Source organism: Balaenoptera borealis, assembly GCF_965194805.1.
Source record: "Balaenoptera borealis genome assembly, chromosome: 1".
In the NCBI taxonomy this organism is placed as follows: Eukaryota; Metazoa; Chordata; class Mammalia; order Artiodactyla; family Balaenopteridae; genus Balaenoptera; species Balaenoptera borealis.
This window is the reverse complement of record NC_138860.1, coordinates 77,582,076-77,606,967: the sequence shown is the minus strand read 5'-3', so window position 1 is coordinate 77,606,967 and position 24,892 is coordinate 77,582,076. Positions and strand designations below refer to the sequence as shown.

The 24,892-nt window shown below is 39.5% G+C and overlaps 1 protein-coding gene across 3 annotated transcripts in view; it reads right to left on the bottom strand.

Annotated features, from left to right (window-relative positions):
• SLAMF6 (SLAM family member 6) overlaps positions 1-24,892 on the bottom strand; it is a 46,320-nt gene that overhangs the window by 5,739 nt on the left and 15,689 nt on the right. For 2 of the 3 annotated variants that reach the window (XM_082406602.1, XM_082406603.1), the window contains one exon: positions 4,905-5,228. In XM_082406602.1, the coding sequence (XP_082262728.1) occupies positions 4,905-5,228 (324 nt within the window). Of the gene's footprint in view, positions 1-4,904; positions 5,229-12,441; positions 24,786-24,892 lie in introns of those variants that run through there. The other variant, XM_082406604.1, reaches the window with a different exon arrangement.

The following is a 24,892-nucleotide window of genomic DNA, read 5'->3' as shown; positions in this document are numbered from 1 at the left end:
TGGCACTGCTGTGTACTCTGTAAATAACTCTGCATGTACTGCCTAGTTGATGACATCAAGGTCTGGGGTGACCAAATTATAAGGGACATCAGTATGAGACAGAATAGGCAGTGGGAGAGAGGGAAGGGAAAGACTGGGGTTGTCGCCAACTAGTCGGGTGATTTTGAGCTGATCACTTTAACTTTTGGAGCTCCAGTTTATTCCTGGGGGTCCTTGTAGCCCTTGTTCACTGCCCCTCATGTAAAGATAATTTGGAGACTAAGCTAAGGGCCAGCCCTACCTTAACCAGGTCAGAAACCAGAAGACCAGGCACACTTCTCCATTGTAAGAATTCCCTAGATGGGATGGAAGATAAAAGCTTAACACTCTTGGAGAACTGTATTTCCCACAAATCTGTGGGAATATTGGTTCTCACTGGAGCTGATGCTGGCTCAAATGATGACAAAGAGACCTTGATGTAGAGTGTCACCAAGTCAGAAAGGGAAATGTTGAGAACTAAAGAATTAGGAAAGGAAGAAGTGAAGAAACAGAGAGCAAGCATGAAATTCTGGGGAAGAAAGAAGTGCAATATATTTGAGACTACATATGTTGCAGAAATATCTGAGAGCAGAGACCAGAAAATATTACCTAGTAAGGTGTCAGTGGCTGTGAGTCAATGGGAATATGAAAGCAGTACAGAAAAGCCGTCTGACCTAGACTCTGCCCAAGGGTTGAAATAAAGGTGACCCAATAGAAACAGAATGACTCCAACTGTCTGATTAGAAGAGATTAAGTAATGCTTTAAGCCTAGCTGAGTAGGAGTGGTGGAACAATACCTTGCTATAACAGAATTTTCATGTCATGGCAAGAGTGTTGGATTTGGAGTTAGGAAGACCTAGGTTAGAATCATGGCTTTGTCATTTACTGGCTACATGGACAAATTTTAGTCTCTTCATGCCTAAGTTTCCTCATCTATAAAACTGGGCAATACCACTCTCACCACTATTATTCAACATAGTTTTGGAAGTGTTAGCCACAGCAATCAGAGAAGAAAAAGAAATAAAAGGAATCCAAATCAGAAAAGAAGAAGTAAAGCTGTCACTGTTTGCAGATGACATGATACTATACATAGAGAATCCTAAAGATGCTACCAGAAAACTACTAGAGCTGATCAATGAATTTGGTAAAGTAGCAGGATACAAAATTAATGCACAGAAATCTCTTGCATTCCTATATACTAATGATGAAAAATCTGAAAGTGAAATTAAGAAAACACTCCTGTTTACCACTGCAACAAAAAGAATAAAATATCTAGGAATTAACCTACCTAAGGAGACAAAAGACATGTATGCAGAAAATTATAGGACACTGATGAAAGAAATTAAAGATGATACAAATAGATGGAGAGCTATACCATGTTCTTGGATTGGAAGAATCAACATTGTGAAAATGACTCTACTACCCAAAGCAATCTACAGATTCAATGCAATCCCTATCAAACTACCACTGGCATTTTTCACAGAACTAGAACAAAAAATTTCACAATTTGTATGGAAACACAAAAGACCCCGAATAGCCAAAGCAATCTTGAGAACGAAAAATGGAGCTGGAGGAATCAGGCTCCCTGACTTCTGACTATATTACAAAGCTACAGTAATCAAGACAGTTTGGTACTGGCACAAAAACAGAAACATAGATCAATGGAACAGGATAGAAAGCCCAGAGATAAAACCACGCACATATGGTCACCTTATCTTTGATAAAAGAGGCAAGAATATACAGTGGAGAAAAGACAGCCTCTTCAATAAGTGGTGCTGGGAAAATTGGACAGGTACATGTAAAAGTATGAAATTAGAACACTCCCTGACACCATACACAAAAATAAACTCAAAATGGATTAAAGACCTAAGTGTAAGGCCAGACACTATCAAACTCTTAGAGGAAAACATAGGCAGAACACTCTATGACATAAATCACAGCAAGATCCTTGTTGACCCAGCTCCTAGAGAAATGGAAATAAAAACAAAAATAAACAAATGGGACCTAATGAAACTTAAAAGCTTTTGCACAGCAAAGGAAACCATAAACAAGACCAAAAGACAACCCTCAGAATGGGAGAAAATATTTGCAAATGAAGCAACTGACAAAGGATTAATCTCCAAAATTTACAAGCAGCTCATGCAGCTCAATAACAAAAAAACAAGCAACCCAATCCAAAAATGGGCAGAAGACCTAAATAGACATTTCTCCAAAGAAGATATACAGATTGCCAACAGACACATGAAAGAATGCTCAACATCATTAATCATTAGAGAAATGCAAATCAAAACTACAATGAGTTATCATCTCACACCGGTCAGAATGGCCATCATCAAAAAATCTAGAAACAATAAATGCTGGAGAGGGTGTGGAGAAAAGGGAACACTCTTGCACTGTTGGTGGGAATGTAAATTGATACAGCCACTATGGAAAACAGTATGGAGGTTCCTTAAAAAACTAAAAATAGAACTACCATACGACCCAGCAATCCCACTACTGGGCATATACCCTGAGAAAACCATAATTCAAAAAGAGTCATGTACCAAAATGTTCATTGCAGCACTATTTACAATAGCCAGGACATGGAAGCAACCTAAATGTCCATCAAGAGATGAATGGATAAAGAAGATGTGGCACATATATATACAATGGAATATTACTCAGCCATAAAAAGAAATGAAATGGAGATATTTGTAATGAGGTGGATGGAGTTAGAGTCTGTCATACAGAGTGAAGTAAGTCAGAAAGAGAAAAACAAATAAAGTATGCTAACACATATATATGGAATCTAAGGAAAAAAAAAATCATGAAGAACCTAGTGGCAAGATGGGAATAAAGACACAGACCTACTAGAGAATGGACTTGAGGATATGGGGAGGGGGAGGGGTGAGATGTGACAGGGTGAGAGAGTGTCATGGACATATATACACTACCAAATGTAAAATAGATAGCTAGTGGGAAGCAGCTGCATAGCACAGGGAGATCAGCTCGGTGCTTTGTGACCACCTAGAGGGGTGGGATAGGGAGGGTGGGAGGGAGATGCAAGAGGGAAGAGATATGGGAACATATGTATATGTATAACTGATTCACTTTGTTATAAAACAGAAACTAACACACCATTGTAAAGCAATTTTACTTCAATAAAGATGTTTAAAAAAAACTGGGCAATAATACTTACTTCTTGGGTAATTATGAGGATTAAATGAGATAGCATGTAGCACAGAAATGGCAAATATTTGGCATGAATATTACATCTCCTTCAGCCAATGTCTGTTGCTGACCTCAAAAACCTATCTTGATATCTTTCTTCACTTGATGAATGTATAACTATTGACTTGACATTTCCACCTGGTTATAATGTGTATCTCCAACTCAACATGTTCAAAAAGACTCCTGTTTTTCTCTCCAAAACCTTCTCAATCTGCAACTTTCCCCATCTTAGTTGACAACAACTGCATCCTTCCAGTCATCCAAGCCAAAAGCCCTGGAGTCATCCCTGACTCATCTTTTCCTCTCATACTCCCACATCACAAAATCCTGGTGGCTTTACCTCTAAAATATATCCAGAATCCAACCACTTCTCACTACCTCCACTGCTCCCACTCTGGTCCAAGCCAGTATTACCTCTTGCTTAGATAGTTGCAATGGCTTCCTAATTGGTTCAGTGGCTTCCACCCTTGTCCAAAGAGATCCTTTAAATAAGTAAGTTAAATTATATTACTTCTCTGCAAAATCCTCCAATAGTTGTCTATTCCCCCAAAATAGAAGCCAAAGTCCTTGGGATGGCTCTCATAGCCTTAGAAGATATGGATATGGCTCCCTACTTCCTTACTGACCTCATTTCCTATTGTTCTCTCTTACTCTGCTCCTTGATGTTTGACCTTCTTTATATTCCTTGAGCTGCCAGACACAGGGAGTGTTTGTGCGGGATGGCTTTTCATCCAGATATCTGCATGGCTCACTCTTTACCTCCAACATGTCTTGGCTCTAATGTCATCTTCTCAAAGAGGCCTATTATGACCACTCCATTTAAAATTGACCACTGCTCTCTGGCATTTCTGATGCTCCTTATTCTGTTCTAATCTCTCTTTCTCCATAGCACTCGCAGCTTACTGTGTCATTTGTTTATATATTATGTGTACTGTTTATTATTGCTCCCATATTCCCTACCCAGAATGTCAGTTCCATGAGGGCAGGGATCTTTGTTTTGTTCACTGATGTATTTCAAGGGTCTAAAACAGTGTCTTGTATATTATCCCTGGTTAACAAATATTGTTGACTCAGTGAATAAACAACATGACTCTGATATCTTTCTTAACACTGAATCCTAGGCAGTTACTCCCAATTAAGTGATATTGGCCCATAAGATCAAATCTTTGCCATCCCTAGCCTAGTACATACAGAACAATTGACCAGTGTTTTTTTTTTTTTAAAAAAAAACCTATATAATTTATATCTTAAAATTCCTTTACACAATTGTAAAACATGTTGGTGTAGCTTACACATCTCTCTGTGTATGTGCCTTTGAAGGAGAGGTACTCCAAAAGGCCCTGAGAAGGCATTGGCATTGGCATTCAGCCTCAGGAGTGTGGTTGTTGCAGAAGAAGTTGTGCTTGGTCACCTAAATAGTGACAGAAGAAACTTGTCTCAACAAGTGTAATGGAGCCTAGTACAGGGTCTAGGAGTCACAAGATTTAGGTTCTAATCTTAGCTCTGTCACTAACTGCTGTGCAATGCCATTGAATTGTTTTGTTGCTGGACCTCAGTCTAGCTCCAAATGCCATGCTTTTTACCACTAAGCTATAGTGCACACTTGCAGTCACATAGAATTGAAATATGTACCATTTTTCAGTCCATACACAATTAAACCCCATGATTTGACTCACTGAAGATCCTCAGATCATAACTGGTGAACAGTGAAGAGGTCAGTGTGGTTATCTGGGCGCTGTAAGTTCCTGTGTCTGCCATCGTCAGGTTGCTGAGCTGCAAGGAGTAGGACTTGGTGACCTTCAATCGATTTTTCCGCTTTGGGTCAGTCACCCTGTTTAGTGCTTCATTTGGCTCTATGAAGATGATAGATTTTCCATCATGAAGCCAGGTGATGGACATGATCTTCTCTTCCACAGGAGACTTCAGGGTAAGTGTTACAGACTCCCCCACGACCCCGTTCACAATCAATGGGGTTGAGCTGGTTTGTGAAACTGTGTTCCCTGTGAACACAGAAAGGAAACTGCTATAATTCTTCCTGCCCTCCCCCTGCTCCCCACACCCTTTCTCCATACTCTTCCAGTCAGTTAGAGCTCTCTGATACTGAAGCCCAGAAATATGATGAAAAAGGAAAGCGTTAAGAGGAGTGTTGAAATGGGCAATCACAGAGGCTCCACCCCAGCAAAATGTCTGGCACTCTTGTTTAATGAGTAGTTGGTCCAGATGATCCTGGCCAGTCTAACCTCCCACACTAGCTGGTCACTCCTGGGTCATGGCCACACTATCTGACCCCAGCCTCTGAGTTATCTGGGCATGAGATAGAGAGGGACAACTATATCAACTCTCTGGCACAGACTTCAAAACCCACAAGTCTTTGCTGATGAAATATAATCAAAGCTCGACATTTATTAAATACCTACTGTGTTCAGTATAGTAGGTTTGCGAGATTTAGAGGACTAATAATAGGAATTTACAGTTCTTACACATTATTTCATTGGACGCTGACAACAATTCTGTGAGGATGAATATTACCATCTCCATTTATAGACAAGGATCTGAGGCACAGAGTGGTTACCTAATTTTCCCAGGGTTACCTAGCTAAGGAATAACAGAGTCAAGATTCAGACCCAACTCCTTTGACTCTAACTACTTTGTGCTCTTTCCATGATACTAGAAGATATCTTTTCTTCTCCCAAAAGATTATTGTCTAGTAGTTGAGGAGATAAAAACTGATAAGCATAAAAGTAATACATATAACTTCAAAGTAACATATAATGACTATACTCTCATGAGCCTATCTCAGAGCCATTAATATTCAAGCAAAAAAGGTGAAATAGTCACAATCATTCTTAAAGAAGATGTTTCTTTACCATCCTTTGCCAAATTCCTAGCATTTATCATACCATTTTTAGCTCTCTGTTTACTTGTTTGTCCAGCTGACCATGCCTTAATTATCTTTATATCTCAGCACTGTGCCTGATACAAAGTAGGATCTGGAAATATTTGAGTGAATCAATGAATAACCATTACCACAACCTCAACCTTTTCAAGACTTCTTAATTCTCAGGAGAGGATCTGAGTAGGGGAGGAAATGTCTCTTGGGATCTTTGCACTCAGCTCCTGGGTGACCTCATATTTCCTCTCTTTTTCTCAAATTGTCATATGCATGCCCGTCACATGAACACTGCCATCAATTCCCCCTCTTTACTACATCTTTCCCATCAGCACTTTAACATGCCGATGTTTGTCATTTGACCCTTCTTCCCTCTTGGAATCACATGGGTGAATATCACAAGCAAAATCTTGAGTGAAAAAAGAAAATATAAATACAAATAGAATACAGTGGCATGCTTACATTTATTTAAAGTTAAAAAACAGGCAAAACAAATCTATTCTTTTAGAAGTCAAGATAGGGTTACCTTTGAGGAGGAGGGAAGGATAACATGTAGGAGGGAGCATAGAGGGGGTTTTCTGGGCTGCTGGTAATGTGCCATTTCTTAACCTGTGTCTGGATACACAGATTTATTCATTTTATGATCATTCATTGAGCTGACACTTAGGATTTGTAATTTTCTCTTTGTATGCTATATTTCAGTAAAAGAGGTTAAAACAACAAGAAAAAACAAAACAAAGCAATTACAATGGCCTATGAGGGCCAGAATGATCTGGTCATTTTTCTCTTTTTAGCCTAATTTCCTATAACTCTCCCTCTTGTTCCCTTTGCTCACACTATACTGGCCTGGTTATTCCTTGAACAGGCCAGAGTTGTACACTTGTAATTCCCTCTGCCTAGAATGCTCTTCCCCCAGGTGTCCACATGGCTCACTCTTTCGTCTCCATAAGGTCTTTAATGCAAACATTCCCTCTCAAGGAGGCCTTCTGTGACCACACTTTCCTCACCACAAGCCCTCACTCCTGTGTACTCACTGCCTTTGAATTTGTTTTTCTCTGTAATACTTACTTTCTACCATACTTTGTAATTTGCATATTTGTTTTTTTGTTCTTTTTCCCTTCTATAAGAATGTAAGCTCCATGAAAGCAAGGATTTTTTCTCTCTTGTTCACAGTGATGGACATTCTTGAACAGTGCTTGGCACATAGTAGGCACCCAATGAATATTGCTGAGTGAATGAGCACAGCTCCATCCCTTGTTTTGGAGGTTCTCTGCCCAGGATGTTTAGGACAAGTTTCTCTTTGTAAGGGGTCTCAGCATACCCTGTGGCCCAAGGACTCTCCAGGAAATGTTTTTCCTTCTCTAGCACAGACCTTTAAGTTTCCTTTGTTTTTATAGATTGAAATCATTCATTTACATTCATTTACTATTCATTGTACTATTTGCTCAGCTCTATGCCAATTCAGTGAGTAAAAGCCTTAGAAATCATGGCATTCAGACCATATTTATTAGATTCCTTTTATGTACCAGTTTCTGGACTGAAGACTGAATATAGAAATGAATAAGACATTATCCGTCCTCTGGATTCACCGTGTGGTAGAGGAGTCTGACAGGTAAACATGTAGCTATGGTGTGGTGAGTTAGGCATTGACCTAGGATAGGGTTTGCTTCTGCATTGCCCTCATACCACTAATTGCACCCTGCACACTCAATATCAAGTGTTTCTTTCTCTTAGATATAATTAAAATGTTCTTTTCCTCTATTTTTCGTAATCTTGAGGGTAGGGATTATGCTTATTATCTCTGTATTCCTAGCATTTAGCACAATTTTGAGCTCAATAAATGTTGAATTGATAGAGATAATGCTCTATAGGAGCACAAATAGTGAAAATGATGGGGCAGAAAGGGTTGGGGGTTGTCAGGGAACACTTCGCAGAGAAGATAACATTGTAGTATGGTTTTGAATAAAAACAAGAAGTTCTCCATTGCTTGATTATTTCAAGAATGCCCAGCTCTTTCTTTGCTCTGTTGTTCCCTTTGCCTGAAATACCTTGCTCACATTTTCCCATCTGGTGAGCTCCTATTTATCCTTCAAGGATAAGTTCAAATATCTGTTTGCCTTTGCTTATATTTGTGGGGTTTGCATTGGTACAGGGGAAGAGAAAGGAGTTTGTGGTGGGAGAAGAGGAGAAGTTATAGAAGGAGGAGAAGGGGTTGGTAGAAGAATTCCCTGTAAGTCTAAGAAAAAAAAGAAGAGCCACAGTGCTTAAGAAAGGTGAAGGTAAGAAGTTACTGAAAAAGCTCATAGGCTCCTCTGAAAGACTTTGGACTGAAGGAGAGCTGCTTTGGGGCCCAGATGATGTGGTGTGGCCCAGAAGGCACAAGAAGGCCTTTTTCTCTAATCTGCCTGGAATCAGCACTGATGCTTTGGGAATGTCCTGGGTCAGCATCCTTGGCATGAATATCCATGTCCTCTGCAGAGCATTGAGGTCTTCTGTAAGTGGTTCAGCGGGCAGCAGATTTGGGGGACTAGAACCAGAAGAGACTAAGAATTGGGAGGATGCCTCATGACCTTAACAGAAGGCTGCTTTGGGGGCCTATGGGAAGCATCCCTTATAAGTCACTGGGAGCCACTTGGAGCATGGGGGTGGTGCTGAGGTCCATCCTCTGGTGTGGATGTTCAGTCAGCAGAAATTTGGGGTATGTTTGTTTACGTTTCACTCACTCTGGAAACATGAGTAATGTATCAGTCAGCTCTTTATGTCCCCAGAATCTGGCCCAGGGAACTTGGAATACTAAGTAGGTTGAGATTAGAATGTAAAGTGTCTTGAATGATTATCTGAATGATTTTTTTTGAATGTATTAAGAAACATGGAGTATTTTTGAGAAATGAAAAGGAATAAAGAAAGCAGGGGTCTTCCCTGGTGGCACAGTGGATAGGAGTCTGCCTGCCAATGCAGGGGACATGGGTTCGATCCCTGGTCCGGGAGGATCCCACATGCCTTGGAGCAATTAGACCCGTGCACCACAACTACTGAGCCTGCGCTCTGGAGCCCGTGAGCCACAACTACTGAAACCCATGTGCCACAACTACTGAAGCCTGCATGCTTAGATCCCATGCTCTGCAACAAGAGAGGCCACTGCAGTGAGAAGCCCGTGTACTGCAACAAAGGGTAGCCCCCGCTCGCCGCAACTAGAGGAAGCCCGCATGCAGTGGCGAAGACCCAACACAGCCAAAAATTAAAAAAAAAAAAAAAAAAAGCAGGTAAGGCTGAACTGATTCTGAAAAAGAGAAAAGTCAGAGAAACTTTGGGATATCTAACCTAGGGGAATGGCTTAGGCCTAGGACTGGCTTAGTCCTATCTATAGGAAAAAGAGATACAGTGGGTTGTTTCAGCTCAGTATGAAACAAGTTCAGAAGGAGGGTAGGGGCTGATTTCTCAAGAGCTTTAATAGAGAAGGGAAGAGATATATCAGGCAGGATCTTGAGTAAGACAAGTGAAAATGAAAATACAACATACCAAAACTTACAGGGTGCAGCGATCACAGTGCTCAGAGGGAAAATTTGTTCTTTGAAAAGATCAGGAAGATTGACATACTTTTAGCTAGATTAATTAAGAGAAAAATAGAGAAAGCTCAAATTCCTAAAATTAGAAATGAAAGAGTGGACATTACTGCAGACCTTATAGAAATAAAAACGATTATAAGAGAATATTATGAATAACTGTATGGCAACAAATTAGATAGCCTAGATGAAATAGACAAATTTCTATACACAAACAGATTACCAAGACTGACTTAAGAAGAAATAGAAAATCTAAGAGGACCTTTAACAAGTAAAGAGATTGAATCAGTAATCAAAAACCTTCTGGCAAAGAAAAATCCAGGACCAGATGGCTTCACTGGTGAATTCTACCAAATATATAAAGAATAATTAACATCAATACTTCTCAAACACTTCCCCTAAAAAGAAGAGGAGAAAACACTTTCTAATTCATCCTATGAGGCCGGCATTACCTTTACCAAAGCCAAAGATATCATACACACACACACACACACACACACACACACACGAACGCACGCACAAACTATGGACCACTATCCCTTATAAGTATTGATGTAAAAACCCTCAACAAAATATTAACAAACTGAATCCAGCTGCATATTAAAAAGATTATACACCAAGACTAATTGGAATTTATTTCAGGAATGCAAGAGTGATTCAACATATGAAAATCAATCAATGCAATATACTACATTAATAGAATTAAAGAAAAAAGACACATTATCATCTCAATTAATACAGAAAAAACATTTAACAAAATCCAACACTGTTTCACACATAAGAATCTAAGAATAGAAGGGAAATTCCTCACCTTGATAAAAGGCATTTGAGAAACCCACATCTAACATTCTATTCAAAAATGAAAGGGACTTCCCTGGTGGTGCAGTGGTTAAGAATCCACCAGCCAATGCAGGGGACATGGGTTTGATCCCTGATCCCAGAAGATCCCACATGCCGTGGAACAACAAAGCCCGTGCGCCACAACTACTGAGCCTGTGCTCTAGAGCCCACGAACCACAACTACTGAGCCTATGTGCCACTACTACTGAAGCCTGCATGCCTAGAACCCGTGTTCCACAACAAGAGAAGCCACTGCAATGAGAAGCCTGCCTACTGCAATGAAGAGTAACCACAGCTCACTGCAGCTAGAGAAAGCCCACCCACAGCAACAAAGACCCAATGCAGCCAAAAATAAATAAATAAATAAATAAATAATAAAGAATGAAAGACTGAAAGCCTTTCACCTAAGACCAGGAACAAGATAACAATGCCTACTTTCATCACTTCTATTTAGCATTGTACTGGAAGTTCTAGTTACAGCAATTAGACAAGAAAAATAATAAAAGGTATCTTAATTGGAAAGGAAGAAGTGAAACTATTCCTATTCACAGAGGACATGATCTTATAGATAGAAAATCCTAGAGTCCACAAAAATAGATTGGTTCAAAATGGCAGAGTAGAAGGACATGCGCTCATCTCCTCTTGCGAGAGCACCGAAATCACAACTAACTGCTGAACAACATTGACAGGAAGATGCTGGAACCCACCAAAAATAAAATACCCCACATCCAAAGACAAAGGAGAAGTTGCACTGAGACAGTGGGAGGGGCACAATCATGATAAAATCAAATCCATACCTGCCAGGTGGGCGATCCACAAACTGGAGAACAATTATACCACAGAAGTTCTCCCACTGGAGAGAAGGTTCTGAGCCCAATATCAGCCTTCCCAGCCTGGGGGTCTGGCAATGGGACTAGGAATCCCCAGGGAATCTGACTTTGAAGGTCAGTGGGATTTGATTGAAGGACCTCCAAAGCACTGGGGGAAACAGAGACTCCACTCTTGGAGGTCACACACAAAGTTTTGTGTGCATGAGGATCTGGCTAAAGGAGCAGTGACCCCATAGGAGACTGAACCAAACCTACCTGCTAGTGTTGGAGGGTCTCCTGCAGAGACAGGGGGCAGCTGTGGCTCACCACAGGGACAAGGTCACTGGCAGCAGCAGTTCTGGGAAGTACTCACTGGTGTGAGCCCTCCCACAGGCTGCCACTAGCCCCACCATATAGCCTGTAGGCTCCAGTGCTGGGTCGCCTCAGGCCAAACAACTAACAGGGAGGGAACACAGCCCCACCCATCAGCAGACAAGTGGTTTAAGGTTTTACTGAGCACAGGCCCTGCTCACCAGAGCAAGACCCAGTTCTACCCACCTCCAGTCCCTCCTATCAGGAAGCTTGCACAAGCCTCTTGGATAGTCTTATCCATCAGAAGGCAAACAGCAGAAGCAAGAAGGACTACAATCCTACAGCCTGCAGAACAAAAACCATAGTCACAGAAAGATAGACCAAATGAAAAGGCAGAGGACTATGTCCCAGATGAAGGAACAAGATAAAACCCCAGAAAAATAACAAAATGAAGTGGAGCTAGGCAACCTCCCAGAAAAAGAATTCAGAATAATGATAGTGAAGATGATCAAGGATCTTGGAAAAAGAATGGAGGCAAAGATTGAGAAGATGCAAGAAATGTTTAACAAAGACCAAGAAGAACTAAAGAACAAACAGAGATGAACAATACAACAACTGAAGTGTAAACTATACTGGAAGGAATCAATAGCAGAATAACTGAGGCAGAAGAACTATCATTGTTCTGAATTCTTTTTCAGGTAGACTTCCTATTTCCTCTTCATTTGTTTGGTTTGGTGGTTTTTACCTTGCTCCTTCATCTGCTGTGTATTTCTCTGTCTTCTCATTTTGCTTCACTTACTGTGTTTGGGGTCTCCTTTTCACAGGCTGCAAGTTCGTAGTTCCCATTGTTTTTGGTGTCTGCCCCCAGTGGTCCAGTGGCTAAGGTTGGTTCAGTGGGTTGTGTAGGCTTCCTGGTGGAGGGGACTAGTGCCTGTGTTCTGGTGGATGAGGCTGGATCTTGTCTTTCTGGTGGTCACGATCACGTCCGGTGGTGTGTTTTGGGGTGCTTGTGACCTTATTATGATTTTAGGCAGTCTCTCTGCTAATGGGTGGGGTTGTGTTCCTGTCTTGGTAGTTGTTTGGCATAGGGTGTCCAGCACTGTATCTTGCTCGTCATTGAGTGGAGCTGGGTCTTAGTGTTGAGATGGAGATCTCTGGGAGAGCTTTTGCTGTTTGATATTACGTGGAGCTGGGAGGTCTCCGGTGGACCAATGTCCTGAACTCAGCTCTCCCACCTCAGAGGCACAGGCCTAACACACAGCCGGAGCACCAAGACCCTGCCAGCCACACAGCTCAGAAGAAAAGGGCAAAAAACAAGAAAGAAAGAAAAAAAATAATAAAATACAAGTTATTAAAAATAATTATTAAAATTAAAAAAATAATAAAAAAAGAAAAAAAAAAGAAACAAAGAAGAGAGCAACCAAACCAAAAAACAAATCCACCAATGATAACAAGTGCTAAAAATTATACTAAAAAAAAAACAACAACAAAAAAACGGACAGACAGAACCCTAGGACAAATGGTAAAAGCAAAACTATACAGACGAAGTTACACAAAGAAGCATACACATACACATTCACAAAAAGAGAAAAAGGAAAAAAAATCTATCTATCTATCTATCATCTATCTATCTATCTATATATAAAAGGAGGAAGAGAGCAACCAAATCAATAAACAAATCTTCCAATGCTAATAAACTCTAAATACTAAACTAAGATAAACACAAAGCCAGGAACAAATTAGATGCAGAAAGCAAACCCCAAGTCTACAGTTGCTCCCAAAATCCACCGCCTCAATTTTGGGATGATTTGTTGTCTATTCAGGTATTCTACAGATGCAGGGTACATCAAGTTGACTGTGGAGATATAATCCACTGCTCCTGAGGCTGCTGGGAGAAATTTCCCTTTCTCTTCTTTGTTTGCACAGCTCCTGGGGTTCAGCTTTGGATTTTGCCCCGCCTCTGCGTGTAGGTCACCTGAGGGCGTCTGTTCTTTGCTCAGACAGGATGGGGTTACAGTAGCAGCTGATTAGGGGGCTCTGGCTCACCCAGGCAGGGGGGAGGGAGGGGTACGGAATGTCAGGTGAGCCTGTGGTGGCAGAGGCTGGGGTGACATTGCAACAGCCTGAGGCGTGCCGTGTGTTCTCCTGGGGAAGTTGTCCCTGGATCACGGGACCCTGGTCGTGGCGGGCTGCACAGACGCCCAGGAGGGGAGGTGCGGATAGTGACCTGCTTGCACACAGGCTTCTTGGTGGCTGCAGCAGCAGCCTTAGCATCTCATGCCCGTCTCTGGTGTCTGTGTTGATAGCTCGCACCTGTCTCTGGAGCTCATTTAGGCGGTGCTGTGAATCTCCTCTCCTCATGCACCCCTAAACAATGGTCTCTTGCCTCTTAGTCAGGTCCAGACTTTTTCCCGGACTCCTTCCCCACTAGCTGTGGAGCACTAGCCCCCTTCAGACTGTGTTCATGCAGCCAACTCCAGTCCTCTCCCTGGGACCTGACCTCCAAAGCCCAAGCCTCAGATCCCAGCTCCCACCTACCCCGGCTGGCGAGCAGACAAGCCTCTCAGGCTGGTGAGTGCTGGTCGGCACCGATTCTCTGTGTGGGAATCTCTCCACTTTGCCCTCTGCACCCCTGTTGCTGCACTCTCCTCCATGGCTCTGAAGCTTCCCCCCCCCGCCCATCCCCCATCTCCACCAGTGAAGGAGCTTCCTAGTGTGTGGAAACTTTTCCTCCTTCACAGCTCCCTCCCAGAGGTGCAGGTCCCTTCCCTATTCTTTTATCTCTGTTTTTTTCTTTTTTCTTTTGCCCTACCCAGGTACGTGGGGAGTTTCTTGCCTTTTGGGAAGTCTTAGGTCTTCTGCCAGCATTCAGTAGGTGTTCTGTAGGAGTTGTTCCACATGTAGATGTATTTCTGATGTATTTGTGGGGAGGAAGGTGATCTGCACGTCTTACTCCTCCACCATCTTGAAGGTCTCTCAGGCATGATATATTTAAAATGATGGAAGGGAAGAACCTACAACCAAGAATACTCTACCCAGCAAGACTCTCATTCAGATTTGAAGGAGAAGTCAAAACCTTTACAGACAAGCAAAAGCTAAGAGAATTCAGCACCACCAGACCAGCCTTGCAACAAATGTTAAAGAAACTCCTCTAGGCAGGAAAGAGACTAGCAACTTAAAACAACAACAACAAACAAACAAACAAAAAAAAACAACAACCACAAAAAAACCTTGCACATATATAGACTGATATATCAAAACCTCATGGGAACAGCAAACCCAAAAACTGCAACAGATACTCACACACAAAAGAAAAAGCAACCCAAACACAACACTAAAGACAGTCATCAAGTCACAAGAGAAAAGAACAAAAGAGGAAGGGAAGAAAAAAGACCAACAAAAACAAACCCAAAACAACTAAGAAAATGGCAATACGAATGCATATATTGATAATTATCTTAAATGTAAATGGATTAAATGTGCCAACCACAAGACATAGACTGGTTGAGTGGATAAAAAAACAAGACTTGTATATATGCTGTCTACAAGGGACCCATCTCAGACCTAGGGACACATACAGACTGAAAGTGAGGGGATGGAAGAAGGTATTCCATGCAAATGGAAACCAAAATAAAGCTGGAGTAGTAATACTCATATCAGACAAAATAGACTTTAAAATAAAGACTGTTTTAAGAGATAAAGAAGGACACTACATAATGATCAAGGGATCAGTCCAAGAAGAAGATATAACAATTGTAAATATATATGCACCCAACATAGGAGCACCTCAATATATAAGGCAAGTACTAACAGCCATAAAGGGAGAAATCAGCAGTAACACGATAATAATGGGGGACTTTAACACCCCACTTTCACTAATGGACAGATCATCTGGACAGAAAATCAATAAGGAAATACAGGCCTTAAATGACACATTAGACCAAATGGACTTAATTTATATTTATAGAGCATTCCATCCAAAAGCAGCAGAATACATCTTCTTCTCAAGTGTACATGGAACATTCTCCAGGATTGACCACATGCTGGGCCACAAGGCAAGCCTCAGTAAATTTAAGAAAATTGAAATCATATCAAGCATCTTTTCTGATCACAACGTTATGAGATTAAAAATAAACCACAGGAAAAAAACTATAAAAAACACAAACATGTGGAGGCTAAAAAATATGCTACTAAAGAACCAATGGATCATTAAAGAAATAAAAAGGAAATTAAAAAATACCTACAGACAAATGAAAATGAAAGCACAATGATTCAAAACCTATGGGATGCCTCAAAAGCAGTTCTAAGACGGAAGTTTATAGCAATACAATCTTACCTCAGGAAACAATAAAAATCTCAAATGAACAACCTAACCTTACACTTAAAGTTACTAGAGAAAGAAGAAGAATAACAACAAAAAAACCCCCAAAGTTACTAGGAGGAAAGAAATCATAAAGATCAGAGCATAAATAAATCAAATAGAGACAAGGAAAACAGTAGCAAAGATCAATGAAACTAAAAGCTGGTTCTTTGAAAAGGTAAACAAAATTGATAAACGTTTAACCAGGCTCATCAAGAAGAAAAGGGAGAGGATTCAAATCAATAATATTGGAAATGAAAAAGGAGGAGTTACAAATGACACCACAGAAATACAAAGGATCATGAGAGACTACTACAAGCAACTGTATGCCAATAAAATGGACAACCTGGAAGAAACGGACAAATTCTTAGAAAGGTAGAGTCACCCAAGAATGAACCAGGAAGAAATAGAAAATATGAACAGACCAATCACAAGTACTGAAATGGAAACTGTGATTAAAAATCTCCCAAAAAACAAAAGTCCAGGACCTGATGGCTTCACAGGCGAATTCTATCAAACATTGAGGGAGGAGCTCACACTTATCCTTTTGAAACTGTTCCGAAAAATTGCAGAGGAAGGAAAATTCCCAAACTCATTCTATGAGGCCACCATCACCCTGACACAAGACAAAGATACCACGAAAAAGGAAAATTACAGGCCAATATCACTGATGAGCATAGACTCAAAAATCCTCAATAAAATACTAGCAATCTGAATCCAACAGTACATTAAAAGGATCATATACCATGATCAAGTGGGATTTATCCCAGGAATGCAAGGATTTTTCAATATCCACAAATCAACCAGTGTGATACACCACATCAACAAATTGAAGAAAAAAACCATGTGATCATCTCAATAGATGCAGAAAAATCTTTTGACAAAATTCAACACCCATTTATGATAAAAACTCCCCAGAAAGTAGGCAAAGAGGGAACATACCGCAACATAATAAAGGCCATATATGACAAAACTATAGCTAACATCATACTCAATGGTGAAAAGCTGAAAGCATTTCCTCTAAGATCAGGAAAAAGACAAGGATTTCCACTCTCAGCACTTTCATTCAGCATAGTTTTGGAAGTCCTAGCCATGGCAATCAGAGAAGAAAAAGAAATAAAACGAATCCAAATTGGCAAAGAAGAAGTAAAACTGCCTCTGTTTGCAGATGACATGATACTATACATAGAGAATCGTAAATATGTTACCAGAAAACTACTAGAGATAATCAATGAATTCCGTAAACTTGCACAATGTAAAATTAATACACAGAAACCTGTTGCATTTCTATATACTAACAATGAAATTCAGAGAGAGAAATTTAAGAAACAATCCCATTTACCACCACATAAAAAAGAATAAAATACCTAGGAATATACCTACCTAAGGAGAGAAAAGACCTGTACTTTGAAAACTGTAAGATACTGATGAAAGAAATCGAAGATGACACAAACAGGTGGAAAGATATACGATGTTCTTGAATTGGAAGAATCAGTACTGTTAAAATGACAATACTACCCAAGGCAATCTACAGATTCAATGCAATTCTTATCAAATTACCAATGGCATGTTTCACAGAACTAGAACAAAGAAAATCTTAATTTGTATGGAAACACAAAAGACCTCAAATATCCAAAACAATCTTGAGAAAGAAAAACGGAGCTGGAAGCATCAGGCTCCCTGACTTCAGACTATACTACAAAGCTACAGTCATCAAAAGAGTATGGTACTGGCACAAAAATAGAAATATATATCAATGGAACAGGATGGAAAGCCCAGAAATAAACCCACACACCTATGGTCAATTAATCTATGACAAAGGAGGCAAGACTACACAATGGTGGAAAGACGGTCTCTTCAACAAATGGTGCTGGGAAAACTGGACAGCTACATGTGCAAAAATGAAATCAGATCATTCTTTAACACCATACACAAAAATAAACTCAAAATGGATTAAAGACCTAACCTATAAAATTCTTAGAGGAAAACATAGGCAGAACGCTCTCTGACATAAATTGCAGCAATATCTTTTTTGATCTGTCTCTCAGAATAATAGAAATAAAAACAAAAATAAATGAATGGGACCTAATTAAACTTAAAAGATTTTTGCACAGCAAAGGGAACCATAAACAAAACGAAAAGACAACCCACAGATTGGGAGAAAATATTTACAAATGATGTGACCAACAAGGGGTTAGTCTCCAAAATTTACAAACAGCTCATGAGGCTTAATATCATCAAAACAAACAACACAATTTAAAAAATGGGCAGAAGACTTAAATAGACATTTCTCCAAAGAAGACATACAGATGGCCAACAGGCACATGAAAAGATGCTCAACATCGCTAATTATTAGAGAAATGCAAATCAAAACTACAATGAGATATCACCTCACACCAGTCAAAATGGCTATCATCAAAAAATCCACAAACAATAAATGCTGGAGAGGGTGTGTAGAGAAGGGGACCCTCTTACACTGTTGGTGGGAATGTAAACTGGTACAGCCACTGTGGAGAACAGTATGGAAGTTCCTTAAAAAACTAAAAATACAGCTACCATATGACTCTGCAATCCCACTCCTGGGCATATATCCAGAGAAAAACATGGTCTGAAAGGATACATGCACCCCAATGTTCATTGCAGCACTGTTTACAATAGCTAAGACATGGAAGCAACCTAAATGTCCATCAACAGAGCAATGGATAAAGAAGATGTGGTATATATATATATATGATGGAATATTACTCAGCCATTAAAAAGAATGAAATAATGCCATTTGCAGCAAAATGGATGGACCTAGAGATTGTCATATGGAGTGAAATAAGTCAGACAGAGGAAGAAAAATATTGTATGATATCCCTTATATGCAGAATCTAAAAAGAAATGATACAAATGAACTTATTTACAAAACAGAAACAGACTCACAGACTTAGAGAATGAACTTATGGTTACAGGGGGGAAGGATCGGGGGAAAGGATAGTCAGGGAGTTTGGGATTGACATGTTCACACTGCTATATTTAAAATGGATAACCAACAAGGACCTACTGTATTACACAGGGAACTCTGCTCAATGTTATGTGGCAGCCTGGATGGGAGGGGAGTTTGGGTGAGAATGGTTACATGTATATGTATGGCTGACTGAGTCCCTTTGCTGTGCACCTGAACCTATCACAACACTGTTAATCGGCTATACTCCAATATAAAATAAAAAGTAAAAAAAAAAAAAAAAAAAAAAAAAAAAAGAATCCACAAAAAACTATCAGAACTAATAAATGAATTAAGCAAAGTTGTAGCATAGAAGATCAATTTACAAAAATTTACAATTACAACACGTATTTTTACAATTGTAAATTTACAATTGTATATTTTTAATTTGTATTTTACAAATACATATTGTATTTTTAAACACTAGCAATGAACAATCTGAAAAGGAAATTAGGAGAACAATTCCATATATAATAGCATCCAAAATAATTAAATATCTATGAATAATTTAGCCGAGGAGGTTCAATACTTATACACTGAAAACTATGAAACATTTTGAAAGAAATTAAAGAATACCTAAATAAATGGAAAGACATCCTATGTTCATGGATTGTAGGACTTAAGATTATGTATTTGGCAATACTACCCAAAGCAAGTTACAGATTCAATTCAATCTCTATCAAAATTCCAATGATTTTTGTGACTTTTTTTTCATAAATAGAAAAGCCATTCTTCAAATTCATATGGAATTGGAAGGGACCCCAACTAGCCAAAACTATATTGAAAAATAAAAACAAATTGGAGAACTCGCACTTCCCAATTTAAAAATTTCCACAGCTACGTTAATCACATGCCAGTGTATTGCTGGTATCAGGATAGACATATAGATGTCTATACGGAATTGAATTGAGAGTCCATAAATAAACCCATACATTTATGGACAATTAATTTTTGACAAGAATGCCAAGATCGTTCAATGGGGAAAGAATGGTTGCTTCAACAAATAGTACTGGGACAACCAGATGTCTATAAACAAAAGAATGAAGTTGAACACCTACCTCACACCTATACAAAAATCAACTCAAAATGTTTCAATGACCTAAATATGAAAGCAAAAAATTATGAAACTCTTAGAAGAAAACATAGGGGTAAATTTACATGATCTTGGATTTGGCAATGAATTCTTAGATATGACAACAAAAGTGTGAGCAGGAGAAGAAAAAATAGATAAATTAGACTTCATCAAAATTAAAAACTTTTGTGCATCAAAGGACATTATCAGGTAATGAAAAGAAAACTTACAGAATAGGAGAAAATATTTATAAATCATATAACTGATAAGGGTCTAGTATTCAAAGTAGTTAAAGAGCTCTTATAGCTCAAAAAAAAAAAGGCAAATAATCTAATCAAAAAGGGACAAAGGACTTGAATAGACATTTCTCCAAAGAAAATATACAAACAGCCAATAAGCACATGAAAAGATGCTCAATATCATTTGTTGTTAGGGAAATGCAAATCAAAATCACAAGAGACTTTACATGTACTAAGATGGTGATTAATAATAATAACAACAATAATAATAGTAAATAATTGGAAAATAAGTTTTGGTAAGGATGTGGAGAAATTAGAACGCTTATACATTGCTGGTGGGATTGTAAACTGGTACAGCCACTGTGGAAAAAACTATTTAGTGATCCCTCAAAAAATTAAGTACAACATTACCATATGATCCAGCAATTTCATTCCTGGGTATATACCCAGAAAAATTGAAAACAATACTTGTACAAAAGTCTTCATAATAGAACTATTTGCAAAAGCCAAAAGGTGGAAACAACACAAATGTCCATCAGTAGATGAGTGGATAAATAAATATGGTACACACATACAATGGAATCTTATTCAGCAATAAAAAGGAATAAAGTACTGATACACAATACAATATGAATAAACATTGAAAACATTGTACTAAGTGAAAGAAGTCAGACATAAAAAGTCACATGTTGCATGATTTCATTTATATGAAATATTCAGAATAGGTAAACCCATTGAGCCAGAAAGTGGATTGGTGTTTGAAGAGGGATAGGGGGAAGGAGAAATGAGAAGTGATTGTTTAATGGGTACAAGGTTTTCTTTTGGGGTGACTAAGTGTTTTGGAGCAATAGAAGTGGTGGTTGCCCAACATTGTGAATTTACTAAATGTCACTGAATTGTACATTTTAATATTATTATTTTGTTTTGTGAATTTCACCTTAATGAAAAAAAAGAAAGACAAAAATTTTGTGTGCACACGGAGACACAACTGAGGCTAGATCTGTAGTGGGAGGCTGAAAACTGGGAGGTGTGGAAGGCTGGCAGTCCAGTGGGCACAGACCACAGATTCTGAGAGGTGGAAAGACACAGTTGTCCTTGAGGATAGTGACAAAATATAAACAACTCTCTGCCTATGGTGAGCAACAATAAACATTTGAAGGTGTGGATGGTTAGTAAGAAGTAGATAATGCTCCTCAGGGGAAGGGGAGTCATTGGATTACAATCTTTTAGCAGAAGAGCCTGTAAGTTTTTGACTCAAAACGTCAGAATCATTCGGTTGGCCCATGTGTATTGGCTGTACATATATTTCCTACTACTGTTCTTTCTTCAGCATCAGAATACATGTATCTGCTTCTTGCAAACACACTTGAAGAATTTGTTCTTATTTCTCCATCCCTCCAACTCCACTGTGACTAAAGTCTCATGAGTATGGTTCATGAAGCAGGATTGGGGTTGCCTGGGAGCTTGTTATAAATGCAGAATCTTAGTCTCCATTCCAGAATCAGCATTATAATAAGATTCCCTAATACTTTGTATTCATATTAACATTTGATAAGTAAGTTCCCACCTATAAAGAATAAAACGGAGAAGCAAATGAGATTCATTTTCTCCAGGGCATGATAATGTCTGATTTCAGTTATACCAATTGGGATTATTTCTTAACATGGTTTATCTTTTCAGATACATTTCTTCAAAGGAAAAAGTTATGGTGTCCAGTCCCTTGAAAGAATGTAGTCTGGCATGAGTCATCTTCCTTCATGCTTGTTTTCAAGATTGATTTTATTTGTGCCATACTCTTGTCACAGTGGTTTTTTCCCCTTCCTTAATCACTCCAAACTCTTCCCTGCACCAGGGCCTTTGCACATGTAATTCCCACTGCTTTGAATGCTTCTTCATTAGACTCCTCCCCGTTTGACTCCTCATACTCTTTAAATATCAGAGGAGATGCTACTTTTCCAGAAAATCCATTCCACATCACCTCATCCAAAGCAGATCCTCTTGTTTTTCTCTCCAATGGTACTGAAACCAAGAAGGACACTGTGGGGACTCCTGGGCATGGAAGCCTTTATGGTCCCCATTTCTTGTTTGTAGGGAATAGACTCCAGCCTCCATGACCTTCCCTGAGTTCCGAAGGGCAGATTAGAACAGTTGCTAATCAGGGAAGAGAGGGGATGCAGAGACGAGAGAGGAGCAGCCAAGAAACAATAGTGCAGCCTTGGGGCAGGGTCCTAGTTCTGCCTCAAGGGATACACAACAATATCTTTGAGCTGCTCTACAGAACTAAAACCCAACAAATGGAAAATATCAGCATTCTTCATTCCAGATTAAAGGAACCAGAGAAGCTCTTCAAGAAGACCACCTGAGGCCAGATTAAAGGAACCATAGAAACTCATCAGATTACCTGAGACCAAATTAAAGGAGTGCAGGTCCTGCACACACCCTAATCTTATCAGCAACCCCAACCTTGAACCGTTGCTATAAAACTCCTCACCAAATTCTCCCAGGTTGGGACACACAGTTTTTGAAGACAGGAGCCTGCTGTGTCTCCCTTGTCTGGCAAAGCAATAAAGCTATACTTTTCAATTTCACCCAAAACTCTGTCTCTGAGATTCAATTCAGCACCACTGTACAGAAGCCAAGTTTTCGGCATCAGTACCCTGCTTATTTTCTTCCTAGCATCACAGTTTATAATTATATATACATTTATGTGAATATATAACTGTGTATAAACTAACTAGCAGAGTAAAGGGGTTATGAACACAGACTCTGGAGTCAGGCTCCCTGATTTCTAACCCTGGCAATCACTGTTTTCCTCCTGGGCCTCAGAACACCTGCAAAACACATTCAAGTATGTTTCTTTTCTGCACCATCCCCACTTCCCCAATAACAGTGTGACATCAAGCAAGTTAGTTAAGTGTTGTATGCCTTCTTTCCTCTTCCTTAAAGTGAGGATAGTGTATATTTCATAGGGCCCTTATGAGAAGTATTGATGGGAATGAGGAGAAGCAGGGAAATTTTAACCTGAGGACATTCAGAATATTTAATTCTAGAGATGGGTTCAATTTTGCAAGGAGGCAAAGACATGGGTCTCTGCTCCTACTCTGGGGAGTGGCTCTTGAATGTGTAAGTGAATTCTCCCTCTTTCTGCATCTTATACATATTTCCCAAGTTTCTGTCCTCCTTACACTTTTCTCCTTAACTTCATTTATTACTTCTATGCTGTGACTTCTAAGCTTCCAGCCTCAGCTCTACCTCCAGTCCTAAATTTCCAGCTGCTTTCAGGAAATCTTCTCATGGATATCACAGTAACATCTTAAAATTAGTAGCTCCAAAATTGAAATCACCTTCTCTTCATGCCTGCTCCCTCATGCCCGCAACTTTGTAACCTTCTTTGGCTACTCTGAAATTTCACCTCCCCCCCCCACAATATTTCATATCACCTTTCCCTGCTTGATTTATTTCATTCTTATCATTTATCACTATCAAATATACTATTTCACTTATTTATCTTGTTTATAGTTTGTCTCCCCTGTTAAAAAGTTAACTCCATGAGAGCAGGAATTTTTGCCTCCTTTGTTTATGGTGTATCCCCAGGAACTAGAACAGTGCCAGGCATCCAGTAGGTGCTCAATGAATATTTATTGGATGACAGTGAAGTCTCTTCCCCCCTAATTCCCATTGCCAGTTAATCTAGTTAATTCTACATCTATGGTGATTTTTGCTTCTGTCCTTCTTTCTCTTGTGCTGCTACCGTGTTTATTCAGCTGTCACTGTTACTCAAAAATATTGCAAGAGCTTGCCACCTACTGGCTATTGAGATTTGGGCAAGTTATTTAAAAAGGGTGTAATAATAGTATAGACTCATAGAACTGTCATAAGGCTTTTGTATATGATGTATGTACAGCATTTGACCCAGTTCCTGGAACAGTATGAACCCTCAGTGAATATTAACTATTTTTATCTGCTACCCTGGGCTAGTTCTGGGCTAGCTTTCCTGTTTCGTCTTCTGCCCCATCCTATACTTTGGCCCCAGTTGACCACTTGTGGTTCTCCAAACCTGACATGAACCTTCATGCTTTCCACGGAACGGACAGCAGGGAATGAGAGGCAGGCAGGATCAGAGAATTCCTTTCTGTCTGCCAAATTAGGTACTGCTGGACTAGATAGCCCCTGACTTGCATCAAAGGAAAGGAAAGCTGGAGAACGCTTTTTATCACAGTAAGCAAAAACTGAGAGGACTATTTCTCGTGTTTTAGTTGGGTTCAGAAATTTCGGCTAAGCTGAACCATAGAGTTTCAATATTTCCAATGAAGATCGTGAGGCTCAGGAAGAACATGTAACCTACCTGTGATACCACAGTAAGATAGTAGCTAATTTGGTAAGAAGGCTTCTTTTCTTAACTTTAGGTCTCTTTATTCCACAACATGCTGGTCATAAACCCCAAACAGTCTTGTCTCATAAAAGCACATTTCCCATGCCCCAGCAGATAATTCACTTAAATGAAAACACAGTTGAAGCTGTTAACTCTGAACCATCTCAGGCCATAAGCTTTTAGGTTGAGAGGCAATGGCAGTTCATCAGGCACCACTGTGA